At 37.0% G+C, this 26,742-nt stretch overlaps 1 protein-coding gene across 2 annotated transcripts in view; it reads left to right on the forward strand.

Annotated features, from left to right (window-relative positions):
- The window catches only part of DPH6 (diphthamine biosynthesis 6), a 158,374-nt gene that overhangs the window by 26,366 nt on the left and 105,266 nt on the right, over positions 1 to 26,742 (forward strand). The window contains exon 4 of one of the 2 annotated variants that reach the window (XM_060175168.1): positions 21,397 to 23,173. The exons of the other annotated variant lie outside the window; for it this stretch is intronic. Within the exon in view, the coding sequence (XP_060031151.1) occupies positions 21,397 to 21,633 (237 nt within the window). The 3' untranslated portion in view covers positions 21,634 to 23,173. Of the gene's footprint in view, positions 1 to 21,396; positions 23,174 to 26,742 lie in introns of those variants that run through there. 2 annotated transcript variants of the gene reach the window in all.

Genomic DNA, 26,742 nt, shown 5'->3' on the forward strand with positions numbered 1-26,742 from the left:
TTTATTTAATTAAAATCTATCATGTCTGAGATGAGAATGGCTGCACTTGCCCTTTTTTGTGGTCCATTAGGCTGTATGATAGTTTTCCATCCTTTCACTTTAAGTCTGTGTTTATCTTGTTGTGACAGATGGGATTCCTGCAAGCAGCATATGGTTGGGTTATGTTTTCTGATCCATCCCCCCACCCTGTTTGGGTGAGTTTAATCCATTGCCATTTATTGATATTATGGATTAAATGTATTGTAGTGCCATTGTTCAAAAAAAAATTTTGTTTGCTCTGACATATTGCCAGTCTTTTCGAACCTCTTTCAGGGCCGGCTTGGTGATGGTTGCCTCCTTTAACTGTTGTTTGTCTAAGAAGGTTTTGATCCTTCCATCTAGTTTGAATGAAAGTCTAGCAGGATATATTATCCTTGGTTGAAACCCTTTTTCATTCACGGCTCGATAAATATCTTGCCATTCCCTTCTGGCTTTTAGAGTTTGAGTGGAGAAGTCTGCAGATAGTCTTATGGGTTTTCCCTTGTATGTGACTTTTTGTTTCTCTCGCAGCCTTTAGGATCCTTTCTTTATCTTTACTTCTTCTCATTGTGACTATGATGTGTCTTGGTGTCTTCAGTTCTGGGTTGGTTCTGTTTGGTACTCTCTGGGCCTCTTGAATCTTGATGTCCTTTCTGTTATTCAGGTCTAGGAAGTTTTCTTCTATTATTTCCTCTAGAATGTTTGCTTCCCCTTCCTCTCTTTCTTCCTCTGGCAGGCCAATTATACGAATGTTACTTCTTTTGAGATCATCCCATATGTCTCTGTTGTTGTTTTCAGTGTCTCTCAATCTCTTTTTAAGCTCTTTCACCTCTTTCTTAGTTTTCTCTAACTCATCCTCTGTCTGACTAATTCTGTTTTCTGCTTCTGTTAGTCTGCTTTCCCTTGCCTCAGCTTCTTTCTTCATTACAGCTATTTCAGCTTTCCGTTCTCTAATTGCCTCAAGATAATCAATATTTTCCTTGGGGGTTCTCAACTGTTGTTTCCCTAATACTGCCATTCCTTTCCTCTAATGTTGTTTTCATTTCTGTGATTAATAAGTTTATTATTGCTTGCATACTTTTCTTATCTATGGTTACTTCTGGCTGATTTATAGTTTCTTCTGGGCTCTTGTCTTCATTCATTGGAGTAGCAGTTTTATTTGTTTTTCATCTACCCATTTTTTTTGATATGTGTTTCTTTTTTTATGCTCTGTTGTTCCTCAGCTGTTGTGTCTTGAGTACAAGCAACACTGTACTAAATATCTTTATGACAATTGCACTCAACAACCTCAGGAATTACAGTAGCCACTGAAGCAATTATTGAAGCATTTTAATCGTTACCAGTTAGCCAAGCAATTTCTCCAGTCCGTGAAAAAATTGTAACCAAATCCCAGTGAATAAGAAAGAGAAAAGAAAGAAGGGATAGCAAGAATAGACAGTTATGCGAATCTACTATCCACTGTATATTCTAGGGGTAACAAGAGGGGAAAGAGAACTAGAGCAGAGATACACACAGAGAGAGTCCACTCTGAATCAGAATTCTTCCCTAAAATAATTCACAAATTCAGAAAGGCAAAGAATAAGGAAGGAAGAAGTGTATTACAAGATTAAATAAATAAATAAATAAAAAGAAGGGACAAGATAGAGAAAAGGGAACAGATAAGAAAAAAAGTTGTAATTAAAGAGCAGTGAAAGGAAAGGTTTTTTTTATTACTTTATTTTTAATTTAATTTAATTTAATTTTTTTGATTAGCTAGGAGGGTGAGGGAGGGGAGAGTCTGTAGAGGAGGTAGGATTAAGGAGCCAAGTTCCTCCCACAATAGATAAGATGCCCACTACCCTAGCACTGAAATATATGCTAAGAGTTAATTCTGATCAACCTAAATGGGGGGAAGATATATGCCTTTATATAATATTAATAGTTAAATAGAGCAGGGTAAAAAAAAATAAAATACAAACCCTGTCCCAGATTACCTCAAACCTTGTGATCAGAGGCAGCTGATTGTTAAGAATGAGAAAAAAAAAAACAAAAAAACCTCAGGACTAGAGAAGGATAGCTGAAATAGACAGTTATGCAAATCTACTATCCACTGTATATTCTAGGGGTGTGTAAAGGAGGAAAGGAAGTTGAGCAGAGACACTCGCAGTGAGAGTCCCCACTGAGACAGAATTCTTCCCCAAAATAATTTCCAAATGTGTATCATTGAATTAAAAAAAGCTCACTGTTTGGTGGTGTGGGGGCTGGGGGCTGTGGCTTTGGAAGCTGTAGGATTAAGGAAGAAGGATGAGAAGAATGAGAAAAAGAAGAAAAAAAAGAAAGAGAGAAAAAAGAAAAAAGATAAGTTAAAGAACAGTCATAAAAGAGCAGTGAAAGGAAAGGTTTTTTTTTTAATTTATTTATTTTTAATTATTTAATTAGCTATGCGGGGGTGAGGTGGGTTGTTGGCTACTTAGAAAGAAAACAGGCCAGAAGTTTCAGAAGGGTATAGACTTAGAATGAATGATTCTCCCTGGTGGGACAGGAATTTGGTAAAGAAAGAAGCTCCTAGCAGGGGAGCCTGCTAGGAGCTGGTCCCCAGGGACTGGTTATGGGGGAGGGGCAAGGGGGAGGAGGTATCCTTAAAAATTAAAAGGAAAAAATTTTTTTACCCTTTGTTCCTACTCTAATTCTTAACCCAAATTAAATTATAGTCACCTCCTTGGTGTCACTGCTTGGACCCCTTATTGACTGGCCTACTAAAGGCAGAAAATCCTACCGTTTCCAGAGGATGTGGTCAGAGCTCAAGCCACTAGCAGCTTCTCAGTCCGCCATCTTCTGGGAACCCCCCCTTTAACCGACTTTCTAAGAAAGCTTTTGTAGATGTCTACTTCTGAAGTTATATTTTGTTAAGACATTAGAAATATGTTTTTCAGAGTTATTTTCCTCATTTCTAGACATGTGGTTTACCCTGTCATTGTTATATTATTTATTAAATTGCTGAGAACACATGACTCAGATTGGTAAACTTGAGTTACTCTGTTCTTTTCTATTGTTGTTTATACATAAAATTTTGGGGCAAGGACATATTATTTATTTATTTTATTTATTTATTAAAGAAAGGAGACATTAACAAAACTGTAGGGTAGGAGGGGTACAACTCCAAACAGTTCCCACCACCCCATCTCCATATTCCATCCCCTCCCCTGATAGCTTTCCTGTTCTCTATACCTCTGCGAGTATGGACCCAGGGTCGTTCGGGTTGCAGAAGGTGGAAGGTCTGGCTTCTGTAATTGCTTCACCACTGAACATGGGCGTTGACTGGTCGTTCTATACTCCCAGTCTGTCTCTCCATTTCCCTAGTAGGGTGGGTCTCTGGGGAAGCAGAGCTCCAGGACACATTGGTGGGGTCTTCTGTCCAGGAAGTCTGGTCAGCATCATGCTGGCATCTGGAACCTGGTGGCTGAAAAGAGAGTTAACATACAAAGCCAAACAAATTGTTCAACAATCATGGACCTAAAGGCTGGAATAGTGCAGATGAAGTATTGGGGGCTACTCTCTGCAGACTCTTGTGTACTTCAGCTTTCAGGTATATATTTTCCCCTGGTTTATGGTCTCTTGTGAATATATGCTGTATCTCAGGGGACCTGGTCTGTATCTAGATTTGGGGACTTTATTGCGGAGTGGACCACCTGGAATGGAATTAGAGAATACTATGAAAGGAAAGGTCTCACACAAGTGGTGAAGTTGTCGTTCTACACCTGAAGTCTCTGGACACAGTCTGAAGTGAAGCATGCTGGGGTGGCAATCCTTTCGTTGATTAGGTTGTGATCGGCGGATGCAATATTATTTGATATAAATTGAGAAAAGCATGCAGGAAAGTGCGCCCCACCCTAAGGTTTCAGGACTGGGGGAAATATGGGTTCTATAGTGGAAATGTGAGATTCCAGCTGTCTTAGGGTTCAAAAAGACAATGGATAGTTATTGTTATCATCACATTATTTGGTAATTGGGTTAAGTTTGAAAAGTCCCTTTGTTAGGGTTTGCTGTAAATAGCATCTTGTAAATAGCTGTGCTATGGGTTGCTTCTCCCTGGTCTAGGCTTTTGAGAGTCAACATTTCAAAGAATCAGCCTATGTATTAAAAAGACTCAGTCTATGTTTTAAAAAGTTCTAGACATATGATCAATTTTCCCCATAATATTAATTAAATGGTTTATATGACTACACTTTAATAGGAGTGTACATAAACACCATTCCACCACCAAAAGACTGTGTCCCATCCCTCCCGCCCCCTCCCCACCACCCCAGGAAGCTGAATGTCCACCCTCCCCCTCACCACAGGGTTTTTACTTTGATTCCCTACTTACAATTTGGTCAGGTCCTGCTTTTAGTTTCCCTTTCAGATCTTCTTTCTCAGCTTCTGTTGATGAGTGGGATCATTCCATACTCATCTTTATCTTTCTGACTCAGCTCACTTAACATAATTCCTTCTAGCTCCATCCAAGATTGGTCAGATAAGGTGGTTCATTGTTCTTAATAGCTGCATAGTATTCCATAGTGTATATATACCGTAGCTTTCTCAGCCACTCATCTGTTGTTGGGCACCTGGGTTCCTTCTAGGTTTTAACTATTATGAATTGTGCTGCTATGAACATAGCTGTAAACATATCTTTTGATTGAGCATTATGGAATCCTTGGGGTATATCCCCAGGAGAGGAATTACTGAGTCATATAGAAAGTCTATGTCTAGCCATGTGAGAGTTCTCCAGACTGTTCTCCACGGAGGCTGGACCAATTTACATTCCCACCAGCAGTGTAGAAGGGTTCCTCTGTCCCCACAGCCTCTCCAACATTTGTTGCTGCTGTCCTTCTTGATGTATGCCATTCTCACAGGAGTGAGATGGTATCTCAATGTTGTCTTAATTTGCATTTCTCTGACAATCAGTGATCTGGAGCAGTTTTTCATATGTTTGTTAGTCTTTTGGATGTCTTCTGTAGTGAATGTTCTGTTCATATCCTCTGCCCATTTTTGGATGGGGTCATTTGCTTTTTTGGTGCTAAGTTTGCTGAGTTCTTTGTATATTTTGGTTATTAGACTCTTGTCTGATGTATGGCATGTGAAGATCTTCTCCCATTCTGTGAGGTGTCTCTTTGTTTGTATGATAGTTTCTTTGGCTGTGTATAAGCTTTTCAATTTGATGTAGTCCCATTGGTTTGTTTCTGCTTTAGTCTTCCTTGTAATTGGGTTTGTTTCATCCAAGATGCCCTTGATGTTTAGGTGGGAAAGTGGTCCACCAATGTTTTTCTCTAGGTATTTGGTACTTTCCGGTCTAACATCCAGGTCCTTGAACCATTTGGAGTTTATTTTTGTTTCTAGTGAGATAAGGTGGTTCAATTTCATTCTTCTGCATGTTATAACCCAGTTTTCCCAGCACCATTTATTGAAGATAGCCTCCTTCGATTTAATGCTTTGGGCCCCTTTATCAAAGATTAGATGTCCATAGGTGTGGCGGTTTAGATCTGGGCTTTCAATTCTGTTCCAGTGGTCTGTGTGCCTATTTTTGTTACAGTACCATGCTGTTTTGATGATGATGGCATTATAATATAGTTTGAGATCAGGGAGTGTGATGCCTCCATTTCTGTTTCTTTTCCTCAAGATGGTTTTGCCAATCCTATGTGTTTTCTTGTTCCAGATAAATGGTTGTAGTTTTTGTTCTATTCTCTTAAAGAAGCTTGGTGGAACTTTGATGGGTCTCACATTAAATTTATATATGGCTCTGTGGAGAATATTCATTTTGATGATATTTATTCTTCCAATCCATGAGCATGGGATATCTTTCCATTTCTTGGTATCAGTTTCTATTTCCTTGAATAGTGACTCATAGTTTTCAGTATACAAGTCTTCACTTCTTTGGTCAGCTTTACTCCTAGGTGTTTTATGGATTTTGCTGCAACAGTGAATGGAAGTGATTTATGGATGTCTTCTTCTTCAGTTTTAGTGTTTGCACAGAGCAATTCCACTGATTTTTATACATTGACTTTGTCGCCTGACACCTTGCTATATTGCCTAATAACTTCCAGTAGTTTTGTGCTGGATTCTTTAGGTTTTTCTATGTATACTATCATATCATCTGCAAATAGTGAGAACTTGACTTCTTCCCTTCCAATCTGTATTCCTTTGATTTCTTTCTCTTGCCTGATTGCTTTGGCAAGAACTTCCAATACTATGTTGAAGAGTAATGGTGATAGTGGACAGCCCTGTCTAGTCCCTGATCTGAGGGGGAAATGCTTTCAGCTTCTGTCCACTGAGTATGATGTTGGCTATAGGTTTGCTATATATGGATTCCACTATCTTGAGGAATTTCCCATCTATTCCCATTTTTTGTAGAGTTTTGAGCATGAATGGGTGTTTGATTTTTTCAAATGCTTTTTCTGAATCTATTGAGATAATCGTGGTTTTTGGCTTTGCTTTTATTAAGGTGGTGAATGACATTGATTGACTTACATGTGTTGAACCAGCCTTGCATTCCTGGGATGAATCCCACTTGGTCGTGATGAACAATCTTTTTGATATGCTGCTGTATCTGGTTGGCCAAGATCTTGTTTATTATTTTGGCATCTATGTTCATCATCGATATTGGTCTGTAGCTTTCCTTTTTTGTTGTGTCTCTATTTGCCTTTGGTATCAGGGTGATGTTGCCTTCATAGAAGGTGGAAGGGAGTGTTCCTGTTTCTTCAATCTTATTGAAAAGCTTTAGAAATATGGGTGTTAACTGTTTCCTGAAGGTTTTGTAGAATTCGTTTGTGAAGCCATCTGGTCCAGGATTTTCATTGTTGGGGAGATTCTTAATAACGTTTTCAATTTCTTTGTCTGTGATTGGTGCATTTAGGTTTTATAGTTCTTCTTGGTTCAGTTTTGGAAGGGCATATGTTTCTAGGAATTCTTCCATTTCTTCCAGATTTTCTAGCTTGGTGGCGTATAGTTCTTCATGAAAGTTTCGCATGATTTTCTGGATTTCTATGGTGTCAGTTGTGATATCTTCTCTATCGTTTATAATTCTATTAATTTGAGTCTTCTCCCTTTTTTGTTTAGTGAGTCTGGCTAGTGGTTTGTCAATCTTGTTTAATCTTTCCAAGAACCAACATTTGGCTTCATTGATCTTTTGTATGTTCTCTTATTTTTGAAGTTATTTCTGCTCTAATTTTAGTGATTTCTGTCCTTCTGGTTGCTTTAGGATCCCTTTGTTCTTCTTCCTCTAAGTCATTAAGGTGTGCAGTAAGGTCATTTATTTGAGCTTTTTCTTGTTCTTTAATATATGATTGTATGGCTATGAGTTTTCCTCTCAATACTGCTTTAGCTGTGTCCCAAAGATTTTGGTAGCTTGTGTCTTTATTTTAATTTGTTTTCAGGAACATTTGAATTTCCTGCTTGAGTGAGTCTCTAACCCAGTAGTTCTTAAGGAGTATGTTGTTTAGTTTCTAAATTCTGTGTCTTTTATAATTTTCTGTTTGTTGTTAAATGTTGGCTTTACTCCACTGTGGTCTGAGAAGACACTTGGGATGATTCAGTGCTGCTGAATTTGTTGATGCTGTCTTATGGCCTAACATGTGGTCTATCCTTGAGTATGTGTTGTATCTATTTTAAAAGAATGTGTATTCATGTTTTTTGGGGTGAAGAACTCTGAAAATGTCCAAGAGGTCTAGTCTGTCCATCTCTTCATTTAATTCTCTTGTTTCTTTGTTGATTCTGTGCTTTGTTGATCTGTCTCAGTGTGAGAGTGGGGTGTTAAAGTCTCCCACTATTATTGTATTACTATTGATGTATTTTTGAAGTTCTTTGAGTAGGTGCTTGATGTATTTAGATGGTCCCTCGTTTGGTGCATAGATGTTAATTAGTGTTAATTCTTCTTGGCTGATAGTGGCAAGCATATATTATATCACATAACAATATGATAAATCTTGACCTGGTCACTTTGCATTGTTTTTCTTTTTAAATTTAGGACATCATCAAATTCATAGTTCTTAAACTACAAAATAGTCATAAAACTGCTGATATTGTTCATCAATATCTTGATTTTTTTTTATAAAAGTTAATTTAGTAGGGGCTTGCTCTGTGATATGCTAACGTGAGAAAGTGAATAAATCAAAAAGATGTCTTAGTTGACCTTGACCTTTCCTATTAGCCTTAACTTGTGCTACTATTTAGAGATTTTACTGACAGCTTTCATTCACATTAACTGGGTGCTGACAATGCAGTACTGTTGTATTATGATATAGTGTGAAAAGTTGTATGAGACATAAGCTCTGCCTTTGTAAACCCCGAATGTCCTTTGAATGTTCCAGAGAAACCTTATGAGGGAAGTTACATTTGATATTCTTGAATATTGTTTGAATTTTGACAGAGAAAGGCCTGGAACTGGCTGAGAGATTGTTGCAAATTTAAGACCGAACTTAGCCTAAGTCATGGCAGTAGGAGACCATGAATGTGTAATGGAAATAGTGGTTCAGTTTGACTAGAACTCAGATTATAAAGAGTACTGGGGAATATCTTTGGAAAGGTTGATAGCAGTGGGTCCAGGTGGTGGTGATGCACCTGGTTAAGTGCACATATGACAGTGCCCACGGACCCAGGTTCAAGCCCCTGGTCCCCACCTGCATGGGAAAAGCTTCACCAGTGGTGAAGCAGGACTGTAGGTGTCTCTTTCCCTGTCTATCTCCTCCTCTCTTTTCAATTTCTCTCTGCTCTACCCAATAATAAACAATAAAGTTTTTTTTCTTTTTCTTTCTTTTTATTTTTTTTTAAGAAAGGTTAATAGGAGACAGAAAATAGAATATCTTAAATTTTAGGCCAACCATTGTTCAGGAGGTGCAGATTCCCTGTTGTGGTAGTTTCTGAATTCATTTAATTGACACAATCATTTCCCCCCCCCCCAGTTGACATGTTGTGTGTGTTTAAGGATTACAGAATATTAACTTCATATTTATATGTTGTAAAATAATTGCCACCATAACATCATAGCATCTCTATTTCATTATTTAACTACCATTTTTCTTTTGCTTTGAAAAAAATGTAAAATTTACATTTTACACTCAGCAATTTTGAGTATATGGCACAGTATTATTAGCTATACTCACTGTCACATATTATATCCCTGGAGTGTTAATCTTATCACTGGAAGTATTTGCCCTATGACTATCCTTTCATTTTCTCCATTTCAGCTCATGGTGACTACAACTATATTCTGTTTTCCTGAGTTTATTTATTTTTCTTTTTAATTGCACATCTAAGTGATTTCATATAATATTGCTCTTTCAGGGCTAGGTGGTGGTCCACCTGGTTGAGCACACACATTTCAGTGTTTAAGGGCCCAGATTCAAGCCCCAGGTTCCCACAGGCAGAGTAGGAAGCTTCACAAGCAGTAAGCAGTGCTGTAGATGTCTCTCATTCTCCCTGCCTGTCTCTTCTCTCCTATCAATTTCTCTATCTATATATACTCAAAAATAAATAAAATAGGAGCTAGGTGGTGGCTCACCTGGTTAAGCACTACAGTGTACAAGGACCTGGGTTTAAAGCCTGTGTCCCACCCACAGGGGTAAAGCTTCATGAGTGGTTAAGTAGAACTGCAAATGTCTCTCTGTCTCTCTTTCTCCCCCTCTCAATTTCTCTCTGTCTCTATCCAGTAATAAATAAAATTTTAAAAGGATAACTTTCATAAAAATATTATAAAATATAAAAACTATTAGTCTTTCTCTTTCTGACTTTCATTTAACATAATTCTTCAGGGTTTGTTCAAATGGTTTCAAACAGCAGTATTTTCTCCTTTCCTTGACTAAACTTCTATTGTAAAATATGTCACATATGTTGTATATATAATGTAATAATGTTTGTACACATACATTTTTATATCTTTATTCATCTTGTCTCATGTTTTTGACTATTATAAATGATACTGTATTGAACAGGAGATTACAGATGTTTGTTATACTGTGAATTTAGTACCTTCAGATATATACTCAGAAGTAGAATCTCTGGATGAGATCATAGGCAAATTTTAATTTTTTCAAGAAACCTTTATATTGCTATCCATAGTTGGCAACACCAACTTACCTTCCCCACTAACTATAAACAGTTTTTCCCTTTTCTCTATACCCTCTGTAATACCTGCTTTTTGGAGGGTTTTGGGGGGGAGAAGCTTATAGTCATTCTAGCATCTGGGATCATATTTCACTAGATTTTGATTTGCATTTATTTCCCTGATGATTAAAAATGTTGAGTACCTTTTGATCATTTGTATGCCTTCTTTGGAAAAATACACATTTGGACTTATTTAGACTTTCCATTTTTTAATTAGGATATTTATGTGTTTTCTTTTTTTTTTTTTTTTGCCTCCAGGGTTATCACCGGGGCTTGGTGCCTGCACCACGAATCCACTGCTCCTGGAGACTATTTTTTTCCCTTTTATTGTTACTGCTATTGTTGCTGTTGTATAAGACAGAGAGAAATAGAGAGAGGGGGAGAGAACGATAAACATCTGCAGACCTGGCTCACCACTTGTGAAGCGACCCTCCTGAAGGTGGGGAGCCAGGGCTCGAACCCGGATCCTTACTCTGGTCCTTGCACTTTGCGCCACGTGGGTTTAACCTAACCGGCTGTGCTACCACCTGGCCTCCTGGATATCTATGTGGCTTAAAAAAAAAATCAGTATTATCTTTATTGCATAGAGATAGCTGGAAATTGAGAGAGAAGGGGTGATAGAACTGAAGAGAGATAGATACCTGCAACACTTATAAAGCTTTTCCCCTTTGGTGGGGACCAGGGGCTTGAGCCCAGGCCCTTGCACATTGTAACATGTGCATTCAACCAGGTGTGCCACCACCTGGCCCCTCTGTGGCTTTTTAATTTATTTCCACTATTGAGTTTTTTAATGTAATTTTCTATTAAACCTTGTCAGACATGATTTGAAAATATTTTTTTTCCACTCCACGATTTGTATTTTAATTCTGCTGGTTGTTTCTCATACTGTGCAGAAGCTTTGTATATAGTTTAGTGCAGTTCTACTTATTTATAAAATATAAATAAGCCTTTGGGCTTCAGATCAAATCTGATTTCAGGTCTATACAGTAATTGAACCCTTATATTCTACTTTTTATTTTGCCTTGGTTTGTCCATTATTCTATTTCACATACATAGGTGATGTGAAACCTATTTATGTTCCATTTAAACTAAGCTATTGTTAAAACTTATTTCCCCCCCCCCCCATTGCCCATGTCTTTCCTTCATTGTCCTCTGTGTTAGTCAGAAATTGCCTCTTTTTGTGACTGGAGAGATGGAGCAAGGATAGAGTGCAGGGCTTGTGTATGTAAGATCTTGAATTTTAGCCCTGGCATTGCATATGCCTCTCTTATTAAAACACAGATAAGCAAAGCTCAACAAAGTAACCCTATTTCTCTCTCTAACATGACATTGTCTTGATATCTTCCTTGATAACACATTCACTGAGTAAAACCTGGGTTTTTGTACATTATAATGTGTGTGCTCTGTCAGGTGCACCACCCAGCACTGGGATTTCTCCTCCCTCCTCTCTCCCTTCCTCTCCCCTCTTCTTCCCTCCCTACCCCTCTTCTTTTCTTTACCTTCCCTTCCTTATCCTTTCTTCCTTTCTTTCTTTTTGACTTTTTTTTTTTTGTCAATTTCATGTCAGTCTTGGGTATTCTTCCTCTTTTATATTCTACCTTTCAAAAAAATCCAGTAAATCTATAAAAAGTGAATTTCTTTAATTGTACAACATATATACATTAGTATATAGTATTAAGTTGTAGCTTCAAGTTGACATTGAGAAAAGTATTAGTAAGTTAATAAAGACAAGAATAAGTAATCATTCACATGATGAAAGATTTTTTTTGCTGGAGATAAATTGTATTATATATTAGGTTGAAGTTACCCTTATACATAATTTTGACCCTCCAAGTCTTTTAGATTTCCTTGGTGAAATAATTCAGTCTTCCAAGAGACATATGGACATGGTATTTTCTAACTAATTTCCTATAGTAAAACTAAGTATAGGGTCATTTTAAAAGAAGATAAAGAGGTAAACCCCAAATTGAAAAGGGTTCCTACTAATAGTTGCTTTCCTCACAAACAATTAAAAAATTAGTTTGTTATATTCTTTTAGAAATTAGCTCGATAATTTTCTTTAAAATCTAAGCAGAGTATTTTCAATTAACTCATTTGTAAAAATATGAATTAATAAGAAGACTTAGGCAAGGACTTCCATCTGAAAGTGATATAAACTTGAGTTTAGAAAAGGTGTACTTCAAGCAGTATGTGAAGAGTTAAGATAATTTTTTTAAAAAAAGGGAGGTTTTGAGTGTCCAGAGGCAGGAGAATGGGGCTATTATATGTGCTTCTGTCAGCAATTACATATTAGCACCAGCTGAATCACAGCACGCTTACTTGTAGCATCTATAGTGATGGACTCTATGGTCACCTTGTGTACCTATACACAGTGGGTGTTCAATGAGCAACTGTAAAACCTACTGAAGAAAATTAAGTCTCTTTAACTTTGAAAAAAAAAAATCCAGCTAATAGTGACCCTGATAGATTTCTATGAAATTTTGTGCAAGTTTGGAAGTTATATAGAATTTTCTTGGGTACTCCTTCTTGTCATAGTTTCATAGTGGTCTGTCCCCTTCAAAAGTTTAAGAACTACTATATAAAGCAGAACAAATTATTGACTAATCGTGAACCTAAAGGCATGAATATTGCAGATGAAGATTTGGGGTCTCCATTTTGGAAAAAGCTAGTAGGTCTATTTTAGGTATATTCCCAGGGGCCATGACCCTACTAGTTTTTGCCTGAACCTGACAGCTAAGATGCAGGTGGACTCAGGTTATTATTTGGGTACATGGTGTCATAGTTGGAAAAAGAACTAAAAAGCTGGATCAGGGAAGAGAGTATCTCCCAAATATGGGAAAAGTATACAAATATTGTTAACTGTAAGCCCCATTGATTTGACCTGGGGCCCATATTCAGCACAAGAGCCTATGTAACCTCTGCATCCCTGTAGGTTTGAGCTCAAATTCTATGGTCACAGCTAGGAACATTCCAGGCTATACTAATTTTAGGACCCATCTTCCTTGGGTGGTAGGTAAGAGTACCTTCAGGGAATGGAGCAGCTCCTAACCTTGCTGATCCACATTAAGGACAAGGTCCTATAGGGGCCTGATGGATGTTGTTCCTGATGGACATGACTAGTGACAGTGATGAGAGGGATCTGTTAGAGGTCTAGGCCCCTCATGTCTGTGTGGGAATCCCTGGTAGTGATTAGAGAGTCATCATTAAAGTATGCCAGTCTCTTGTCCTTATTCAGCTTTTGTAGTCCTTACTTTGTCTGACAAGGTTAGCTTTAGAGTCATTTAGGGATGTGTAATAGGAGGTAGGTGAGGAGGGTATCCAGGTCTAAGTAAAAACTGTTTCATTAGTACTTTAAGGTGTCTTTTTACTTGCTTGCTTCACTTACTGACTCACTGCAAGCTATTGTGCACTTTTGCTTTAAGGTAGATATTTTCCCCTTACAGATACATATACATATGCCCATCTCACGGGCCCTGGTCTCTATCTAGGTTTTGTTAAGAACTGCGCCATCCAAAATGGAATTAAGGTGTCCTATGATCTAGGAAAGGGCTCACCAGAGTAATGAAGCTGAAGAGTTGACCTTCCATGCCTGACGTCTCTGGACAGAGTCCAAAGTGTAACATGCCGAGGTGGTACTGGTTGCATTGCTTAGGCTGGGATCAGCAGATGCAGTAGCATTAGTATGAATTGAGAGAAGCATGCAGGAAAGTGAGCCCCACCTTAGAGGTTCCAAGACTGGGAGAAATATGGGCTTTATAGAGAATGGGAAAGGTTTCCGCTGTCTTAAGGGTTTAAGAAGGCAATAGATACTTATTGCTATAACCAAATTATTTGGCAATTGGGTTAACTTTGAAAATCCCTTTGTTAGCATTTTCTGTATCACACAAGACCTCACCATAGTTTATGTCCCTTTATGCTAGTTACATATAGCTGTATCTTATAAAGTAATGCCACCAGTTGTTTCTTTTTTCCCTGCTCTAAGCTTTTAGAAGATTTAATATTTCACAGAACATGTCATTATTAGAAATGTAGTAACTAAGCCCACTGTTAAAATTCAATCTGATTACCAATTTGAAGTCTTAAGTGCTTAGAATGAAGGAACATAAACTCAGAGCTATGTTCTGTGTATATGTTCTATACATCAAAAAGTTTAAGAGATTCAGTTTTTCCCCACTCATATTAATTAGTGATTTATGAGACTATAAGTTAAAAGGAGTGTATATTAGCACCATTACCATCACCAAAGTGTGTGTGTGGCCCCTCCCCCCACCCCAGTAAAGCTGAACATCTACCCTCACCCTCCACCCAGGTTTTTTACTTTGGTGCCCTACTCCAAACTCAGTCAGATTCTGTTTTGAGTTTCCCTTTCTGCTTTTATTTCTCAACTTCTTTTTATGAGTGGGATCACCTTTATTCATCTTTGTCTTTCTGAATTAATCTCACTTAACATAATTCCTTCTAGCTCCATCCAAGATGGGTCAGAGAAGGTGGGTTCATTGTTCTTAATAGCTGCATAGTATTCCATTGTGTAAATATGCTAAAGCTTTCTCACTCATTCATATGTTGGACACCTGCTTTGCTTCCAGGTTTTAGCTATAATGAATTGTGCTGCTATGAACATAGGTGTACACATATCTTTTTGGTTGGTTGTTATGGAATCCTTGGGGTATATCCCTAGGAGAGGAATTACTGGGTCATATGGAAGGTCCATGTCTAGCTAGCTTTGTGAGAGTTCTCCAGACTGCTCTCCACAAAGGTTGGACCAACTTACATTCCAACCAGTAGTATAGAAGGGTTCCTTGTCCCCACAACCTCTCCAGCATTTGTTGCTACTATCATTTTTGATGTATGACATTCTCACAGGGGTAAGGTGGTATCTCAGTGTTGTCTTTATTAGCATTTCTCTGACAATTAGTGACCTGGAGAAATTTTTCATACATTTATTAGCCTTTAAATTTCTTCTGTAGTGAATATTCTGTTCATATCTTCTGCCCATTTTTGGATGGGGCCATTAGCTTTTTTTATTGCTAAATTTGCTGAGCTCTTTGTTTATTTTGGTTATTAGTCTCTTGTCTGATATATGGTATATGAAGATCTTCATTCTGTGAGGAGTCTCTCTATTTCGGTGATGGTTTCTTTTGCTGTGCAGAAGCTCTTCGATTTGATGTAGCCCCACTGATTTGTTGTGTTTTAGTCTTCCTTGCAATTTGGTTTGTATCATCAAAGATGTCCTTGAGGTTTAGGTGGGAAACTGTTCCACTAATATTTTCCTCAAATATTTGATAGTTTCTGGTCCATTTGGAGTTGACTTTTGTTTCTGGTCTAACATCCAGGTCCTAGATCCATTTGGAAATAAAGTGGTTCAGTTTCATTCTTCTGCATGTTTCAACCCAGTTTTTCCAGCACCATTTATTTAATAATTTGGGCCCCTTTGTCAAAAATTAGATGTCCATAGGTGTGGGGGTTTAATTCTGGACTTTCAGTTCTGTTCCATTGGTGTGTGTACTTATTTTTGTTTTATTTGTACCATTGTGATTTCTCTTCCCTGTAGGCTGTGGGAGCCTGAGCCAATTAGAGAGCTTTTTAAGTATAAGTAGTTTTTTTTTTTTTTAAATCAGTTGTGATTAAGAGACAAAAAAGAGATACGAGAAGAAAGAGAAGATAACAGGGATAAGGTAAGTGAGAGATAACAGAGATCAGAGAAGAAAACAGAGACTCAGAAATCAAAATACTTTGGCCACACAAATTCAGGTTAGACTCCAAAACTTTCTCCCGTAGTATATAGTCACTAAATCTAAATTCTGCCTAGCATTGGATTGATAGCCAGTGGTATAGGATAGATGACCTCCAATGAGAAACTAGAATATTACCCTTGATTTTCTCCTGCCACTTCTAGTTCTGAGCCAGCCTTCACCAACTATGGCTTGTTGAGTTCCGATAGTCTCTTCCTCATCTCCTTTCTAACCACTGTTCTAGTATGTACTCACTTGTGGCTATGTTGAGTTTTTGAAGAAATCCTGGCTGTATTTTGTTGAGTTTTCAGGTGATTTTTAATTGTTTTTCTTAGTTTATCAGGAGAGCAATGTGAAAGGTTTCTATTCCATAACCATGCCTCTAGACTGCAGTTGTCTAAAGTATAGTCTTTAACACACACAGAAGCCTGCCTGCCTGCCTGCCTGCCTTTCTTCCTTCCTCCCTTCCTTCCTTCCTTCCTTCCTTCCTTCCTTCCTTCCTTCCTTCCTTCCTTCTTTCCTTTTCCTCTTTCTTTCTTTTTTTTTTAATGTTCCCAAACATTAACTATCGATTGTCATTTTGAACTCTTTTTTTCTTATCTAGGAGACACACCAGTACCCTGATGTACCTTCATCTTCTCCCTCCTTCCCTGAGTCCTTTGCTTTATATGCCATATCTAGTCTAAGTTTCACGTTGTGTTTTCTCTTACTGTTCTTTATTCTTTTTTTATTTTATTAATTTTCCCTTTTGATGCCCTTGTTTTATTGTTGTAGTTATTGTTGTTGTTGATGTCATTGTTGTTGGGTAGGACAGAGAGAAATGAAGAGAGGAGGGAAAGACAGAGGGGGAGAGAAAGATAGACACCTGCAGACCTGCTTCACCACTTGTGAAGCAACTCCCTTGCAGGTAGGGAGCTGGGGGCTTGAACCAGGATTATTACACTGATCTTGTGCTTCGCACCACGTGCGCTTAACCCATTGTGCTACCACCCGACTCCCACTGTTCTTTATTCTTAAATTCTACCTATTGAGGTCATTTAGTATTGGTCTTTTTCTATTTGGCTTGTCTCACTCAACATAATGCCTTCAAGTTCTGACCATGATATTGTAAAGGAGATGACCTCACCATTATAAACAGCTGTGTAGTACTCCATTGTATAGTTGTACCACCACTTTCATTTTTTAAAATTATTTTTATTATCTTTATTTATTAGAGGCAGCCAGAAACAGTCAGAGACGGGACAGTAGAGAGGTAGAAAGAGAGACACCTGCAGCACTGCCTCACCACTTGTGAAGCTTTCTCCCTGTAGGTGGGGACTGGGGGCTCAAATCTGGGTCTTTGTACATTGTAACATGTGTGCTTAACCAGGTGCACCACTACGCAGCCCCTGTACCAGCTCTTTCTTAGCTACGTATATGTCCTTAGGCATCTTCGTTGCTTCTAAATTTTGGCTATTACAAACTGTGTTGTTGTGAACATTGATATGCATAAGTCTTTTCAGATAGGTGCTTTTGTTTTCTCTGGTTAAGTCTCTATGAGAGAGATTGCTGGGCCATAAGTAGGTTCATTTGTAGAATTCTAGTGAATTCTCAGACTGTTTTCCACAGAGGTTGGACCGATGTACACTCCCACCAACAATGTAGGAAAGTCCCTTTCTACCATACCCACCAATAGTTTGCATTTTTCTAATGCATGACAATCTCATAAGTTTAAAGTGGTATCTCATTGTTCCTTTTATTTGCATTTCTCTGATCATCAGTGACTTTGAGCATTTTTTTTTTTTTTTCATTTGGCTATTGGCCCTTTGGGTCTCTTCTTTGGAGACGATTCTGCCTGTATCTTAACCCCTCTGCCCACGACTGTCAAAGATATGTTGTCTTTTTTTTTTTTTTAAATTGCTACCAGGGTTTTTGATGGAGCTCAGTGCCTGCATATAAACTCACTGCTTCTGGCAACCTTTTTTTTTTCTTTCCATTTTATTGATTGGACTGAGAGAGGAGGGGCATGCAGAAAGGCAGAGAGAAAGATAGACACTTGCAGACCTGTTTCACCTCTTGTGAAAAGCATCCCCGTCACTGGGTGGTGGTGTACCTGGTTGAGCGCACATGTTAAAACATGCAAGGATCTGAGTTTAAGCTCCCAGTCCCCACCTGCAGGGAACAGCTTTGTGAGTGGCGAAGCAGTGCTACAGGTCTCTCTCTCTCTCTCTCTCTCTCTCTCTCTCTCTCTCTTTCTCTCTCTCCTTCTTTGTATCTCCCTCCTATCTTGATTTGTGCACCACCGCCTAGGCTCCAGAACTTTTTAATGATCATTTGACAAAGTAATTTTCTGTTGAACATAATAGTAAAAAAAATCTGTCTTTTTTTTATATTTTTGAAAATTTTTACTTATTTTAAGAATTCACCTTAATTATATTTTCATAGGAAATTTGGTCTTTGAATATCAGAAAATAATGTTTAATTTGTCCTTAACACAGACAGTCTGAGTAGCTCTGATATAGGTAACTATAAAAGTGTTACACTATTTATTTCAAACAGAAAAGGTATGCTCTGTAAGTAGAAATTGCATTTTTATAGAGTTCTGTTTCTGAAGGTGAAGTAGGAACTAGTATTTCTGACTCCTTTATCAGCTTCTTGGTTGTGTAAGAAAATGCCCTTCTGAATTAAGGAAAAGGCATTTTTTCTTATATTTAATATTTTCCTCAAGGTTGACATATCTTAATTAAGTCCTTAATCTAAGATAACAGCTAGGAACTTGCCTATCATTCATAGAAAGAACAGTCTTCTTCCTTGACTTATCAAAATAACAGAGCTCAGATTGTGTGTGTGTGTGTGTGTGTGTGTGTGTGTGTGTGCGCGCGCGCGCACGCGTGCACATGTGAGCTCAGATTGTTCCATCAAATAATAGAAAACAAAGATAGTAAATCATTTTGAGATGTTAACTTAGTAGTATAAAATTTCCACTGTGAAAAGCAAAATAAATTTCTTTTTTTTTTTTTTTTTGAGATTATGCTTATACCACCAGTTAAATTTATAATTTTTCTTTTTGGGTGAGTTCAGAAGTTCTTTTATATCATACAGTGTATTATAAAGTGATCTTCTGTGAGGTTGCCCATCCTAAGAGGATCATTGGGTGCTCATACAATTGCTATATTCTCTTCAAATACCCTCTTTTTTATGATGCCCTAAGGTAGCATTTGACGAAGATTTTATTACTTTATGGATATTTAAAAACTAACCTCCAAATAGAGAAATGAGCTAAGGGTATGAATAAGCATTTGACATAAAAAAATGTTTTGTTCCGTATTACTAACTCAATCATGAAACTATCAGTGATGTTGAGGGCCAGAGAGATAACTTACCATATAAGACTGTACATACTATGCATGTTGTCCATCTTAGAGCCCTGGCGCCACTTGGGAGTTTCAAAGCACCAGGGGAAGCTCTGTATTATAGTATGTTTTTCTCTATATGTCTTTCTATCAGAATTGGCCCAGATATAGTACTATCACAGATACATGATGCCCAATGAATGCAATGTCATTACTTTTTATTTTCTTCTGCATGAAATAACTTTTATTGTGATGTTACTTGTTGTTGTTTAAATGTACAGCAAGGGCTAAAATGCGTTAATACACCTTCTTCCATGGTGGTGTTCTTTTTTGGGGTAAGGGAATGTGGCTCAGCCTTAATGGAAATCACAGCACTGTCAGACTTATTTATTTAGTAGTATTTATTTCTTTAGAGATTGCTTGTCATCTCTGTATGTTGTCCCTTTATACAATGTTTTCCTTTTTCTTGGAACTGTATAAAGTCTCCCTCACCACAATCCACCCCCTTAACATAAGCTTCTATATATAACAACTCATCTGTACAAGATTTTTAAGTTTATATATATATATTTTTTTGGTACCCCTGTCCCCTTTTTTTGTCTTTGTTGTAAGAAACCCAGATGCCACCAAACAGACATATGAATAGTTGTATGAAAGGATCAGTAGCATTAACAAAAGTTGCTTTAAAAGCCACTGTGTAAAACAAGACTTGAACACTGGTGATGGAATCAGAGCAAGGCTGTGTGAGCAGCAATGAAGGAAACAGCATGGCTTCCCTGTGCCCCTCCAACCCCACTGCCCCCTGAGCTCGAGGTCAGCTGTCTCCTTCTGACATGAACTGTGTAAAACTCGATGTGCCAAACTTCTCAGTGACTTTCTCCCTCTTTTCGATGCTATAATTTCAGAGCACTTCATGTTTTGCTGTGATGTTACAGAGTTAGATTTATATGTAGGTTTAATGTCACCTTTAACAAGAAGTGTCTGGTAGCAGATTGTCCAGGAAGCATTTTAAACGAAGAGGTATATACCCTTAAAGGCCAAAATTCTGCACATTTGATTACACTTAAAGGACAAGCCAGCTGCTGCTTTTATGTGTACGGATTACATAGGAGTTAGGTAGCCAACTTTAAAAAGAAAAGAAAAAAGAAATCAAAAAAACCTAAGCATGTTGATGTTGCAAAATGCTGTATAAAGCTGAAACCTGATCCTTCAGTGTCATTGCAGTTTGATGTGAAACGACTATAAATCTGTCTCCATTTTTTTTTCTCTGGTTTATTAAGATGCTAACTAGAACTTTTGTGTGTGTGAATACTCTTGAGTGTTTTCTAACAGTTATGATGTTCCTGTTCCATTTTTGGTGCTTACTCCAGTTTCCTTTTTAATCGTTTGGAAGCCATTTTTGTAATGAATAAATGTTCATGCTGTATGGTATCTGTAGCATGCCATTCTGGATTAATAAAAAGCATCTTAGTGTGTGCAGAGAAAAAAAAATAGGTGCAATCATGTGAGTAAAGATGTCCGAGTAGATTTAGAAATGACTGACTAAATTATGGTGTAGTCATAAATTTATTGATTGATTGATTGATTGATAATTCCTTAATGAAGTTGCAGTGCTACATCTGTGGTCACTAGTAAGAGAAAGAAGAGGATGTATCTTACCAAATACCCTATGTGGCATAATTACATTTTTGTAAGATTTATCTGTGCAGATAAATGTACACACAGAACATTTTATGTATGTTGGTGGAAAATATTGTCTGTATACTTTTCTGCACATGTGAATTTTCAAATATTTTTTTCCACTAATGAGCATGAATTACTTTTGAAGTGAAAATTTTGACCTCCATTTAAAAATGACCAGAATGGTCTAGGAAGAAAGGAAACAGGATGTTGCCATTTGCTATGTCCTTTTCTGAAGATTCCTGAGGAGCCTGCTTTTCTTTCAGACTGGTTCTTGAAAGCTGGGCTCAAGATTTTTTTTTTTTCCACTGTGACAAATGTCTATCATTTTCTAAACAAGAAAGGCAATGTCCCAGCTAGGTGTGCAGAGAGCTTTTCATTCACTCACAGCCCTGTAGTGTTAATACTGAATAAGCAGAGACAGCCAGACTGGTGGTGAAAGATGGGAAGCCAGCCTTAGGGCTTTTTCTGGTCAGCCCTAAACCTCTGATTGCCACGTTTTCCTAATTTCCCATTTCCAGGGCATCACTAAAGTGACCTTGCTCCATGCATATGATGCTCTGAATCTCCAAGATTTTCACATGCGTTTGGAAATGGGCATTCAGGCGATTGTTTACAGGACTCCAAATGAACTGTGCACTCGCAGCAAGTTTGATAAACACACATTTCCTCCTTTTATCAGTGAGATTGCAGAATGTGAAGTATGGATTTCCAGTTTTACTCATTCCTCTCAACCCTTTTCCTGTTTAAAAACTTAAGACATACTAATTGGATGCTGATCTGTCCCTGTTTTTCATTCTACTTACTGATAGTTGACGGCTTATTCTAATACTTACCTAGGCAAGGCTTGGCAAGCCTTCAGAACTAAACTTTCTATGTATTCAACTTAAAGGAGATGCATCCCAAGGAATGTAATGTGAGCACTAATTAACAGTAATGATTGCTAATCACTTTGCTTTGTATACTCCTTTAGGAGCACTGCTATTATCCAATGTAGTTAAGTAAAATGCTTGTGTATGAATCAACAATACTGTATCCTTTTAGCAGCTAGTGCTTACAATCAAGCTTTGCATAAATTAGAGTTAACTAAAATTGATTTTTAATATGCTATGCTTCTTTCTACAGTAGTAAACTAAAATATCTGGTTAAGAACTCTGAATATTAAAAGACATGACATGATTTTTTTTTTTGCAGTTATAGTAGATGAAAAACACTGCAAATAAATTTTCTCACAGTTCACATTTTCTCTTAGCTTTCTTAAAAATTGCTTGTAACATATCCTTCAGAGTTATAGCAGCACTTTGATTCTGTTGCGGGCATTTTATCAGATCAATGAAAAAAGCAATAAGCTTGTGTTTAATTTTCCTGAATTTGTGCATTTACTTCCAAGAGGATGTTACAGTTTCTTTAAATTATATGACCCATTTATATAAACTTGGTTCATAGAAGTGTGCATTCAATGTTCATTAATAAGGGCTGTTTTTATTATGCTAAGTATATTAGTAGACTTTTATAAAAGCTTTTTTTGTTTATTTACATGCATTCAACATACCTACAAACTGCTTTGCCTCAGGAGGAGACTAAGCAAAACTCATAAATTAATAATTTAAGGGAGCAATACACATGTAGCATTTTGCTTAAGTTAATAAGTTAAAGCCATAGAGTCAGTACTAGCCACTTTCACAATGCTTTACTTTTGACTTTTATTGGCTGAAAATAGCTTGTTAAACTAGAGCTTCTGTAATAAAATGAAGTCTACATGCCAGCTAAAACCCCTTCCCTCTGTTTGATTTATGAGTAGGTCAGACATATTATTGAAGATTTTTTTTTACACTTTCACAGTTCTGCACTTTGATTTCAAAGATGGTGTTAATCTCTCTGGAAGTTTGAAAAGTGGCAATATGAGCTGTATACTGTTTTTCTAGGGAACTTGGGATTCTGTACTTGAGATTTTAGTTTTCTATATTAGAGTTGATGTATTTAGCATATTGTGTAGTGGTGTGATTTGATATGTGTGGATGAAGCGGTCTTTCATTTTATGTTACCTTTAGTTGCCTGCATCATTTTTTATAATTCTTATAGAGGCTAATTCTAGTTTGTTTTTTTATGAAGACTCAACTATTCGGGGCATTATCTTTAAATTGCCAAACTAATTTAATTTTCCATCACCTTTGTACTTGTTGTCATATTAAAATTTTTTATTTTTTTGTGAATAAGTAAATAGACTATTTAGATAACTGTGTAAGAAGCCTTATATACTGTAGACTAGTTTGTTCTACTTTGTAAACATGCACGAAAGAAGACCTTTGGCGTGGCACTTAACTAAATTTAGTTCCAAAGAATTATAACAGAAATGATATGAAAGAACAGAAAAACATGGGCACTAAATTAAATGTTACCCATTTGTAATTATAAGAGTTGTGAGTTTTATTGTACATAACTTATTTATTTTATATCCTGGCATAATTTCAAATTAGCACAAAATACATGTCTACAAGGAAAAAAAAACTTGCTGTTTTTATTTTGCTTTGAGTCTTAATAAAATTACATTAGAAAAAGGTGAGAGAATGTGAGCTCAGATCTACAGGGATGCAAAGGTCACATAGGCTCCTACGCTGAATATGGGATCCTGACCAAATCAAATCAGTGAGGTTTACAGTCAACAATATTTATACCCCTTTCCCATATTAGGGAGCTACTCTCTTCCCTGATCCAGCTTTCTGTCTCTTTTCCAGCCTCCCTAGACAATAACTTGTATCCAACTGCAAATCAGATTTCAGGCTCAAGAGAAAAAAAAAAACTAGTATAGTTACAGGCCCTTTGAAATATAACTAAAATATGCCTACTAGCTATCTACAAAATGGAGGCCCCCCCCCCCAACACTTCATCTGCACTATTCCAGCCTTTAGGTCCATGATTGTTCAACAATTTGTTAACTCTCTCTTTAGCCACCAGGTTCCAGATACTATCATGATGCCAACCAGACTTCCCTGGACAGTGGACCCCACCAATGTGTCTTGGAGCTCTGCTTCCTTAGAGCCCCACCCTACTAGGGAAAGAGAGAGGCAGGCTGGGAGTATGGATCAACCTGTCAATGCCCATGTTCAGTGGGGAAGCAGTTACAGAAGCCAGACCTTTAACCTTCTGCATCCCACAATGACCTTGGGTCCATACTCCCAGAGGGATAAAGAATAGGAAAGCTATCAGGGGAGGGGATAGAATATGGATATCTGGTGGTGGAAATTGTGTGGAGTTGTACCCCTCTTTTCCTATGGTTTTGTTAATGTCTCCTTTTTTAAATAAATAAAAAAATTTTTAAAAAAAGGTGAGGATTTTCAGTTTTGATCCTTTCTCTTCTTTTTTGCAGTTTGTTTATTTTCACGTGGGAGTGATTGATCTGTAGCTGTCATTTTACCCAAAGAGGGGACAAATGGAATTGGCCTTTTAGACAAAAGTATGCAAACAGACTGCTTTCGTTCTGTTGATAGAATTATGGAAGGATTGCATGAAATGCTACATTAATTTTCCCATTGATTGTGGAAAGGATTCTGCAGTGGGGTGCTGTTTCCAATGGATAAGAAGGTGCTATGATTAGTTACCTTTCTCATGAAAGCACTACAAAGGGAGATCCACAATGTGTGTGTAGTCCAGCGCTCTCAATTTGACAGCTACTAAGTTTTTTTTTTTTTGCTCAATTGAAGTCCAGCCTATTTTAGGAAAAAAAAATATACATTTTGTTATTTTCCCTTTATATTGGACTTCTTGAATTTCCATGTATTTGACCCTTTAAAGAAATTAAATGATATAGACACTTTTTTCATGCCTCTATTGTAAAGCTTCAAAGCTGATGCAACAGTGCCCTCTATAGTCTTTGAGTGAATAGTAGATAAGTTTAGGTGATTTGGAATAAGAAGCAGGATGTTTAAGTTTATTTTATTTTTCTCAGACAAGAGACTCCTTTTTCTTAGGTTGATATTCTTGTGTGTGTGTTTTTTTTCCACTAACAGTTTTAATTTAAACAATGGGAACAAAAAAACCATTCTGTATTTTCAACTAGAATTATTGGCTACCTCTAGTTAGTTGTTACTCAGTGGTAAATCTCAAGTTTTATCAGACACTCATCAGAGTAACTTGAGATAGAAGGAATATTACAAGCTGTACTGTTTCTTCATGAAATATCTTTTTGAAGTTGAGTTCCACTAGGAGAATTTAAAGGAATAATTTAGTTCCTTTGTTCTCTTTTCTCCTATGTAATTACAACATGAGTAGTCTGCACAGAACTTAACTTTTATTTGTTCCTACTTTTGGTAAACTTGACTGTATAGATGACATTATTTAAATTCAATATGTTTTTTTACACAGGGAAGTTTTAATAAAGTCTAGAACACACTTAGTAAACTTTATAATTAAATATTCCTTTCATATCTCCTGATAATGTATGTGCTTCTAAAAGCTGATATGAAATTCTTTGGTAATAAGGTTTTGTTTATAACTGTTACATTTATTTATTTACAACTTGAGATGTACATTAACTTTCAATTCTTTATATATCTCACCTCTAAACTTCTAAAGTAGGTCATATTTATAAACTTTGATTGGCACTTACCTACAAACCTATACTATATTTGCCTACAAACCTATACTAGTTAACATGGGCAATGTTAAGAGAGACTCAAAAAGGGGACTCTTCTATTGGATTTTGTTTGTTTTGTTTTTTGTGGATCCTAGAAAATATTTATTATTTGAAGGTTGTTTTAAGGGAAAACATTTATTTATTTTATTAGTTATTTAATAGTGATTTACAAAACTATAAGATAATAAGGGTGTAATTCCACACTGTTCCCACCACCAGAATTCTGTGTCCCCATCTCCTTCCAAGCAGAAACTGCAATATTTTTTTAAGATCACAGATATGGGTTAACTCTGTATCTATATACCTTCCTTTGTCTTTTTCTTTCTTTCTTCCTTTCTCTCTCTCTCTCTCTCTCTCTCTCTCTCTCTCTCTCTCTTTCTTTCTGCTTATTTTTCTATGGTCCTGCCATCACTTACTTCTAAGTTATACCTATACCTATTACTACTTCTGAGTGTCTTTCCTTTTTCCTCTTTCTCACATCTGTGAAAAAGTGCCTGAGTTTCCCCTGTGTTTTCCAGATTCATTTCCTTATAGTGGTGGTATAAAAACAAAAGGAATCCTCAATTTGTATCATGTAGAATATCGGAGAGTACTTGAATACTCCCCATTAATCTGTGTTTTTAGTAGTATTCTAAAACCATTATCCTTATTTCCTTTTAATTTTTTTATTATCTTTATTTATTGGATACAGACTACCAGAAATAGAGAGTGGAAAGGGGAGACAGAGAGAGAGAAAGACAGACAGACACCTGCAACACTGCTTCATCACTTGCAAAGGTTTCCCCCGCAGGAGGGGGCCGGGGGCTCAAACCCAGGTCTTTGTTCAGTGTAACGTGTGCTCAACCAGGTGAAGCCACCACCTGGCCCCCATTATTCTTATTTCCTAGGTAGGTTTTGTCTAACCACCTACAAAAAAAAAAAAAGGAATAATGTGTAAAATAGAGTGGAACTTTTCTAACCAAAGTAGAGATGGAGTGGGTAAGCTCTCTCCTGTGAAATAAAGTTTAAAACTACTAGATTCTATACCACTTAGGTGTATACTCATTCTCTTTTTGTTTTGTATAAGGACTCCATTCTGTTACTTGTGTTTGAATTCAAAACACCCAGTTTTTTAATTGTCATATAAAAGTTAGTGAAGGCAAACTGTTTTGTGCATTAGGCCTTCCCTTATTTATGTGATTTGAGATTCCATATGTATTAAAATGCAACTAAATATGACAGTATATTATTACAG

Source organism: Erinaceus europaeus, chromosome 16 (assembly GCF_950295315.1).
Source record: "Erinaceus europaeus chromosome 16, mEriEur2.1, whole genome shotgun sequence".
Classification (NCBI taxonomy): domain Eukaryota; kingdom Metazoa; phylum Chordata; class Mammalia; order Eulipotyphla; family Erinaceidae; genus Erinaceus; species Erinaceus europaeus.